At 44.9% G+C, this 9,744-nt stretch overlaps 1 protein-coding gene across 1 annotated transcript in view; it reads left to right on the top strand.

Moving 5' to 3' along the window:
* The first annotated feature begins 4,804 nt into the window (after window positions 1–4,804).
* Window positions 4,805–9,744, top strand: part of UFC1 (ubiquitin-fold modifier conjugating enzyme 1) — a 66,922-nt gene continuing 61,982 nt past the window's right edge. Inside the window, exon 1 of the mRNA XM_078671159.1 lies at window positions 4,805–4,961. Coding sequence (XP_078527285.1) covers window positions 4,839–4,961 — 123 coding nt within the window. The 5' untranslated portion in view covers window positions 4,805–4,838. The remainder of the gene's footprint in view (window positions 4,962–9,744) is intronic.

Genomic DNA, 9,744 nt, shown 5'->3' with positions numbered 1-9,744 from the left:
GATGTGGGTTAAATCCATCATTCTTTTGCTCCCCATGCCACCCCAGTTTAGACCTGGCCATATGCAAGTCTTGACCCTGTGCCTCATGGGAACAGTCCAGCCCGAACTGCCAAGCGAGGTCCTCCCTGGACCGGAAACAAGCATCCTAGGACCGGTTTCGGGGTTTCACTCAGGCCTGGTTCTAGCGGTTGGGCCGGGTGGGCCAGGCCCACCCAAATATGAGCCTGGCCCACCCAAACAGGAGCCTTGGCCCTCGCAGCGAGGGCTTGGAGGCAGGCACCTAAAGGCATTGGGCCCAAAGGGTTTCTCTGTGTGTGTGTGTGCGCCGGGGCTGAGACAGCTTCCAGGGCGAACACACACACACACAGTTTTAGAGATTATCACAGCCGCACCCGAGTACTTCACAGGTCTTTGAAAGACCATTTACATGTTAACGAGGTTTTTCTTTATTTTTTCACCCCTTCATCTCCACTGGCGAAAGGCAACAACGGTCACCTTTGCCTCCTGTTCTGCGGTGTGGATATTTCTTTTTCGATGCAGTGCAGGAGAAAACAAGTTTGTTTATTCCTATTCACCTTTCCTGACCCCTGCAGTTGCTTATCACATTAGGCTGTGATACAAAGTTTGACCAATGGAGTAGTAGGTAAGAGGATGTGTTACTATTTGTTTTTCTTTTTTAAATCTGCACAGGCCCAGCAGGACACATACTTCTTGTGTGCTTCATTTGAACAGTTTTTATCATTATCATGGCTGATGCAGGACAACAATAAGACAATACATCATCCCAAATAATGCTGGTGATTAATGATCCTGCTGGAGAGCAATCATTTGTCTGTTAGTAGTTTTTAAATGCAGATTAACTGTATTTTATGTGGAAGCTCAGTGGGTTACTGCCTTTGTCATAGAGATTCTTGTGTTACTTGCAGTTCAGAAGTTACAATCCTAACATAGGACAGTGACCAATGAACTGTCACCAAAGAGCTGCATCAAACATGAATGTTATAGTTATAACTTCACTTTTTTTGTTTTGTGATATAGTTAGAACTTCCCCAGTCTTTCATTATTCTAATATTGCTAAATTGAGTATTTTTGGGCAGATATACATTTTTATCAGTAAAGCTGACCCTCATGGAATACTTTTTAAATCCTAAGGTTCTGTTTCCACAGACCACACCCTCTTAAAATATACTGCCCACCAGTATGGATGACATGTGATTCATACACCTTGTAATCCTCATTGGCTTATGTGACATTCCCTGTAGACTGATTTACATACTTGTATGATTCATTGTCTCTGTATAATGTGTGCGTGATGTAAAGTACTGACACACACTACACTGATATGAGTAGTGCTATACAACAAATGAAATGCATATGAGAGAGGGGCTACGTAAAGATGAGGGGCACTGGTGGAGGGTGGCAGTGAGGGAATCTGAGAAAGAGGTCATGGGGTGGAGGGGGTGCTAGGGAGAGAGGACTTTCAGAAACAGTGTCGCAATTGTACCATTGTGTGAATATATTGCTTTCACTGACATGTAGAGCTTGCAGTACAATGTATTAAGACGCATGCCACATTTTTGCTCCAAAAAGTTATTGCCTGAAAACTTGTTCTTCTATCTTTCCTAACTCCTCTCTTTTCCTCAACTGGGTACGGGACTGGGCCCTCTTTATTTGTTGTGTGTCCAAATTTCTAAAAATCTTTTACAATTATAAAATAAATATTTCATGTCCGGCTGGGCATTGGAATTGAACTAATAGTACACATTGTGGTCTATAATTGGATTTGCTCGAATACTGTTTCCTATGCTTAGGACCATTGTTCTTTTTTTTAAAAAAAGGGAGAGATAAGGGGCACTGGTAGAGGTGGTAGTAAGGGAGTCTGAGGAGGAGGTCATGGTGGAAGGGGCTACTGAAAGATGAGGGGCACTGGTGGAGGGTGGCTGTGAGGGAGTCAGAGGAGGAGGTCAATAGGGGGAGGGGCTATGGAGCGATGAGCGGCACTGTTGGAGGGTGGTAGTGAGGGAATCCAATGAGGAGGACAATAGGGGCAGCCATGGAGGGATGAGGGGCACTGGTGGAGGGTGGCAGTGAGGGAATCAGAGAAAGAGGTCATGGGGTGGAGGGGTGGAGGGGTGGAGGGGGTGCTAGGGAGAGATAAGGGGCACTGGTAGAGGTGGTAGTGAGGGAGTCTGAGGAGGAGGTCATGGTGGAAGGGGCTACTGAAAGATGAGGGGCACTGGTGGAGGGTGGCTGTGAGGGAGTCAGAGTAGGAGGTCAATAGGGGGAGGGGCTATGGAGTGATGAGCGGCACTGTTGGAGGGTGGTAGTGAGGGAATCCAATGAGGAGGACAATAGGGGCAGCCATGGAGGGATGAGGGGCACTGGTGGAGGGTGGCAGTGAGGGAATCAGAGAAAGAGGTCATGGGGTGGAGGGGTGGAGGGGTGGAGGGGGTGCTAGGGATAGATAAGGGGCACTGGTAGAGGTGGTAGTGAGGGAGTCTGAGGAGGAGGTCATGGTGGGAGGGGCTACTGAAAGATGAGGGGCACTGGTGGAGGTTGGCTGTGAGGGAGTCAGAGAAGGAGGTCAATAGGGGGAGGGGCTATAGAGCGATGAGGGGCACTGTTAGAGGGTGGTAGTGAGGGAATCCAATGAGGAGGTCAATAGGGGCGGCCATGGAGGGATGAGGGGCACTGGTGGAGGGTGGCAGTGAGGGAATCCGAGGAAGAGGTCATGGGGTGGAGGGGGGAGGGGGGAGCTAGGGAGAGATAAGGGGCACTGGGGGAGGGTGGTAGTAAAGGTAATTACGGAGAAAGAGGTTATTGGTGTGGCGCCAAAAAAGACTTTTGCATCAGCGCTAAAGCTGGCCCTGACATGGCCTTACTGTTTTTGTTTATTTAATTAGCAGTCGGGTCATATGGGCTATTGTGTAACATACTTTAAAAGTGTGTGCTAATTATATGTACTGCTATATTCAATGCTTTAAGTTTGAAGGTGATTTTACTAATGTTTTTACCGGGAAAAATGAAAGTGGAGCTCGATGGTGCCTGATATGGGGCTGGGGCCCAAGGTCAACTGTGAGATAAGGTGCACTGGAGAGGAGTAGTGGATCATCAAGCCCGTAAGGGAGTGCGCTGCAGAGTCCGGGGTCAGGTGGAGGTAGTAATGAAGAGGGATTCTCCCTGAAGGCTCGCACAGAGGGAGCCCGAGGAGTGTCACTTGCCTGAAACTCCCACCTCAGAAACCTCCTCTTCCCATCAAAGGAACATTACATGGAAAAAACACTTTCTGAGAGTGAAAATATTTAGAAAGAGACTTGGAAAAGACTGTGTTTTACTGGGCCTTGTAAGACTAAGAAGAGATTAAGGAGGGCCCTGACACAGGCCTGCCCAGATATATATGCGACAAATCGAGCCCGCAGTGGCCCACCCAAATTCACCCTTGGCCCACCCAAATAAAAATTCCTGGAGCCGGGCCTGGTTTCACCCCTCAAGGAGAAAAAGCAGAGTGCGTATGGCCCTGGGGCCGACCAGTCACCTCCCTCAAAATGGGCAAGCCACTTCTCCCCTGCCCTACAGCAACCAAACCCTTCTTCTTTCTCGCAGTACAAGAAGCAGAAACGTAAAATGGTATTTGTAATACCATTTTATGTTTAGCAGTGGGGCGGCGCTCCTTCGCCCACATGGAGGAGCCACCCCTGTGCAAAAAAGAAAGGAGTCTTGAAGTGTGATAAAATCCTGTAATTCGAATGTCAGGCTTTGCTGGGACGAATGCATAAAAGCGCAGTTCGTTTTTCAAATGCCACAAGATGGCACTAGTGTACAACAGAAGGAACAGGAATCTCACTATAGTATGGCATGGAAATATCCTTTTATCACAGAAACTTGCAAGCCAAACAAACTTTAGGATTTGAAGACGAAAACGCAAAACCCTCACCCACCTAATTAATGTAAAAATGCACACCCGGCTCAAACCATAGTATCAAACAGATGTGGATGTCGAGCTGCAAAACAAAGCTTCTAAATACATGCCAAAAACTGCAGTAAAAGAGGTGCCGAATTGGAGAACTGTAAATGGAGAAGATTCCCTCTGGGGCTACTTTCACATCCTGTAGTCAGTGGGTACCACTTAGCAGAGAGCCTAGACAGACTCTCTCAGTCATGATCTGGTCATGCCATTAATTTGCATGGTCGCCAGCCAGTGAGGCACAGGCTGGCAAAGACAGGGAATCTCTGTTTAATTTATTGTTTCTCTGTTGCCCCGCCCGGCAACAGGTGTCCAACCTAGTCTGTAGGCTGTGCCATGCTAAGTGTGGGTGGCATTATACTTTTAGCGAGAAAGTGTGACTCATAGTCGTTGAATGTCACTGCCACTCATAATTACAATGAAATAATGAAAATGTCGCACATAAGCAATCTGAAACCTTGGCAGCTTTGCAAATTTAATAGAAGTCCTGAGCTCCACCAACGAATTCTATCAAATCTGTTAATTTGCAAATACAGATGGGTAGAGTGCTTTAAAATGCTTGATGTAGCCTTTTTTAAGTAACGGTGATAAGTTATATAGAACTAAAATGTGTAGATGTATGGGGCAGGGCGAACATTGTTCGCTCGCTCGCTCGTTCGCTCTCTCACTCAATTTACATGGTTACTTAGTTGTCTTGATAGGTGATTGAACAATATGGTAACCTTATCTACTTATCAAAACAACTGACATGTATCAGCAGAACCACATCACCCACAATACATTTCTCTTCTGCCATTAGTAAAGATGGCGATGCGCCCGTACACAACCCACATTCAGAAGTTAATTTCCGGTACCTGCCTTACCCTCTTTTAAGATGGCAGACGATGCAACTAAGCGAGCTGTTTCTGAGATACCCCTCTTGAAAACCAACGCGGGGCCGCGGGATAAAGAACTTTGGGTTCAGCGGCTGAAGGAAGAATACCAGGCGCTCATCAAGGTGAGGGAGCAGTGTAATGCCAATAGGAAAAGTTACCTCTCGCTCGATATGGGAAGGTTTCTAGTCTGTGACAGCGCTCCATGACAGAGACGAGTCAGTGTGGCGGCCATGTTGAAATGGGGTATTTTGCTAATAATATTAGGAATAGGCATCCCAGTGTACTTAAGGAAATCATTACACATTTTTAGTTATGTGCCGACAGTAGGATCTGCAGCTATTGAGCTCCCGTTCTTATGCAGTCGTCTATTAGTTATTGTATTGCTTGATTCGTTTTACTGTCTTTTTATAACTGTTAGAGCCGAATATGCCCGAGGATGTTGAAAAAATATTGACACCCAAGCGTACTCTCTCGCAGTGATGAGGAGCGAGAAACAGTTGGTATGGGGTCCCTCATACATTACTGCTTGCGAAGGAAAATGTACCTTTCCTGCGTCCAGCACCTTTCCAAGATGTTACCTGAGTGAGGAGGTGGCCAGAATTTTTATATGGAACCTGCCGTGCACGAAGCTGGGCAACAACTGATTCACCGACGTCTTTCTTTCTCCTTGTTTTAAGAGAGATGGTGAATCGAGGAAATCCCCTGTGAAAGAACTGTGGGATGAGCAATTGCGAATGTTGTCATTCCAGAAGATGGACGAGGCGGAAGAGTGTGGAATAGTCAAACTAAACTAAAGAGAGTGCTGACGTGTCCCGTAAATCAGCTTGAGTTCATTGCGCTAATTGTCCCAATACGGGTTTTAGATTCATACCACTTTTAAGAGTGAGGGGGTAGGTTTTAGCGGCTGCACCCCACAAGAGGTAGCCCTTCCGGATTGCCCAAACCACACGGTTTCCATAGCTGCCACGGTTTCAGATTGCTTATGTGTGACATTTTCCTAATTTTCATTGTAATTATGAGTGACATTCAATGACTATGAGTGACTTTATCACGAGCAATAATCGAAGACGAGTGAAACCTAAACATCAGTAATTACATCCATTTGAGCAAACAAGATTTTAAAAAGGCTGCAAAACACCAGAAATGGAAGGGCGCTAACCCACTTGAGACACAGTGTCTGTCCAGGCTGTCCACGGGGGGCCCTTTTAACCAAACTGAAACAGGATGTGAGAGAGGTCTCAGCACCTAGAACTCAGCTGCCTCAGTAATTATGATAATTACTAGTCCCTGCAGGCTGACACACTGACTCAGTCTTTTGGACTCGAGTGTGGCTGCTGCCCTGGGCAAGCCTCAAGAGACTGAGAGACTGCATATTCACATCACAGACGGACTCAGTGAGCCTGCTTCATCTGCCCCTGCCAAGACAGGATGATGTGCACTTCTCCTTAGGTGGGCAGAGTCTAGCAGAGCTGCTGGGGTTGTTTTTATAGAGCAGAGTGCTGAAGAGAACACATTTTCAGTGGAATACCAAATATTATACAATACTGGTCCCATTTTCACTGACGCGCTTCCATTGTACTGAGGATAGTCCCCACACGTACCTTCCGAACGTTACGGGTTACTCTCAGATTTTTGCCAATTGTACATGCTCGAGTCAGAGCAATCAGTTCAGAAATTTGAGCAGAATTTATCCCCTTTAGGCAGGATGCTTCAAGAACCATAGCCACTGTGCCTACTGAATAAGCAGCACGTAATGCTCCTTTTTCATCTCTCAAACAAGATCCATCCACAAACATCACACTGTCTGACTCTTTTAGTGGAGTATCCTTAACGTCAAGTCTAGGCTTCGTACACAATTCTCACATCCAAATAATCATGATTTGCCTCATCTCTCACTTCTTCACAACTTGAACTCGGCAACAAAGTTGCTGGATTCAATGTTGTACATCTTGTCACTGTCACATTCTCAGCACCCAAAATCACTCTTTCATATCTAGTCAGTCTGCTATACGTCATATGCGGAGTCTGTGTTCTTGTTAACAGTATCTCAACAGAGTGTGGCACAAATACTTTCACTGGATGTCCCATAACAATTGTTTCACTCTGCTCAAGACTCACAGAAGTAACCGCCACTGCTTTTAAACAGCTTGGAATGCTGCGGCAACTGAATCAAAAGTAGCAGGAAAATATGCCACTGGACGACGTGCCATTCCATGTTTTTGTGTAGGACTGATAATGCAAACCTATCTCTCTCACAAAAAAACAATGCGAAATCTTTTGTGTAATCTGGCATCCCTAAAGCAGGTGCTCCACAAAGACTGTCTCGTAATTCAAGAAAAGCTTTCATACTTTCTTCATCCAACTCAATCGGATCAACCACATCTTTTTAACCTCTGTAGAGGTTTTGCAATCAGTGAAAACCCACTGACCCACTGTCTACAGTATCCAACCATTCTCAAAAACATTTGAACTTCTTTTTGAGTCTTAGCAGGACCCATTTGCAAAAGCACATTAATTCGGTCTTCTGTTACCTTTCTAACTCCTTTCTCAATTTTGTGTTCCAAATATTGAACTTTTTTTTTACAAATTGTAATTTTGCTGGTGATCCTTTTATGCCCACCTTCTGCCATATGATTTACTATCTGTCACACAGGCCTCTCGTGTTTTTGATGCCACAGCAGGTCATCAATGTACTGTACTAACACTGAATTCTTGACATGATCAATGTCTCCAAACACTTTTTCAATATCTGATAAAAAAATTTAAGAACTCGGCACTATGCCAAAACACGGTCTCCGAACCGGAAGGCAAATAAAATATTGACTATCCGGATTTAAAGGTATCAAGAAAAATGCTTGATCACTGTGTAACCTTCCGCATCGCAAGGAATTTGATAAAGAATCATCGCTGGATTTGGCACTATAAGGCAGCAAGGTACTGCAATCCTATTCATTTTCCTCAAATCTCATTTTCCTCAAATCTTGAACTATTCTATATTTTCCACTTGGTTTCTTAATCCCCTTAATAGGTAAGTTACAAGGACTACTTTGAATTTCTTTTAAAATACCTTGCTCAATCATTTGATGAATTACTCCTGCTGTGATTTCAGGACTCATACTGTACTGAGGTGTGTTTGGCTATTTGGCACCTGGTTTAACCGTAACTTGTGTAGGATCCACACCCTTCATCAGACCAATGTCTTTTCCTGTAAAATGAGTAGGAAAGGACACGCACAACCAGTTAATCCTAGGATAGGAAGTTGTAATGTTGTCGCGTGCAACCGGGGTTAAGCTGTCTGTGCCAAGCAGTTTTGTGAATCAACGAAAAAGGTGCAACCCCTAGGTAGGGGTTGCCCCCAATGCACAGCGTGATTTAGCAAATAAAGCTTGTGTCAGGATTGTTCAAGGTGTAAAAGCAAGAAACGTGAATCAGTCCGTTTTCAATAATTCTTTAGTGATCAAAAGTCATCAATGATCATTCATTTCTCAGCACAGTTCATAGTAAGTATCCCATAATCATCTTGTATGGGTTGTTCTGTAAGCCCAATGCATTTCGGGCACTACATGTGCCCTTCGTCAGGGGACATTCTATAAACAAAAGATGAAAGAAATAGTCTTAGTCTGGAAAGACTCTCGCTAGTCTACAGAAATGATAATAAGCATCATCAAGCAGATGATAAGGTCAATAAAGATACGAACAACAGTGAACGAGCTGTGTCTCAACGTGAAATAAATATCATGCAAGGTGGTGTCATGGTAACTATAGGTGTAGATGGCTGTGAATCGTGGGGTGAATAGAAGATATACCGAAGAGTAGAGGTAAAGAAACGCGCACTGATCAGTGATGAATAGTGTGTCCGCCAACGGAAGAAAAATAGAAAGTGAACTGAGCTTCAGCATCCATACGATCTGGTTGATCACGTGAGGATTTTTTGAATATTCACATTTCACATTTGCGTTCGTCATTTGCATGTCTAACCCGCTTCACGGTCTAATGGGAGCTCAGTTCACTTTCTATTTTTCTTCCGTTGGTGGACACACTATCCATCACTGATCAGTGCGCGTTTCTTACCATCAACTTGGGAAAAAATTCACACCCAGGTACTTCCAACTCACCACAGTTGTTCAGCCAACGAGCAGCCCTCATTGCTAATATAGCCCCTGTAAATAATGCAAGCCCAGCACATAAGCCCCAGAGTATGGACCCTGCTACTAGAAAAACTGTTTGTGGGCCAGCTGATGTAAGAAAAGATGTTCTAAGTTTACCACCTGAGGCCTGCCCTTATGTCGTGGTCTTAGCAGGGGTGCCCCAATAGGAAAAATCAGCCAGATTCCTGGGATCAACTACAGAATAAGAGTGCCAATTGGCTGACAAAGCATAAAGGGTTTAGTGTGCTTAACATCCGTGATATCTTGATGGTGCGCAGGGTTGGCTGGGTTGGTCCCTCATACAAGACCATAGAAGGAGACTGCGTTATTAACTTTCGCCGGCCAGCCGAGGTAAAATCAATATTAATCTCAAGAGAGTACAACAGCTCCTTACTTACTGACATTTGGTCATTGCCTCTCGGCTATTTTTATAAAACCAATGTCATCCATAACACACCAGTTATTTCTCCATTTTTGTCTCAAAATAGGTTTACCTCTCTTTCTGGCCTAGACACTCAAGATTGACTGCCTCTCATATCACTGCCCTTCGAATCGGCCCCTGTCCCCCTGGTAAGAGATGTTTCAGGGCCCTCTGATCATTATATGCAGGTGCTAAGCTGGAAAGTTGCAGGCTTAGCCTCTAAAGTTAACAAAGACTGGGTTAAGCTGGTAAACAAATTTGACATTTTAATGTTTCAGGAGACCTGGGCCACAGGGGAGCTATATCTTGAGGGCTTTCAATGTTTTAATGTCTGCG

Source organism: Lissotriton helveticus, chromosome 12, assembly GCF_964261635.1.
Source record: "Lissotriton helveticus chromosome 12, aLisHel1.1, whole genome shotgun sequence".
NCBI classification, from domain to species: Eukaryota; Metazoa; Chordata; class Amphibia; order Caudata; family Salamandridae; genus Lissotriton; species Lissotriton helveticus.
The sequence above is the reverse complement of the archived record's forward strand: the minus strand, read 5'-3'. Positions and strand labels throughout refer to the sequence as shown.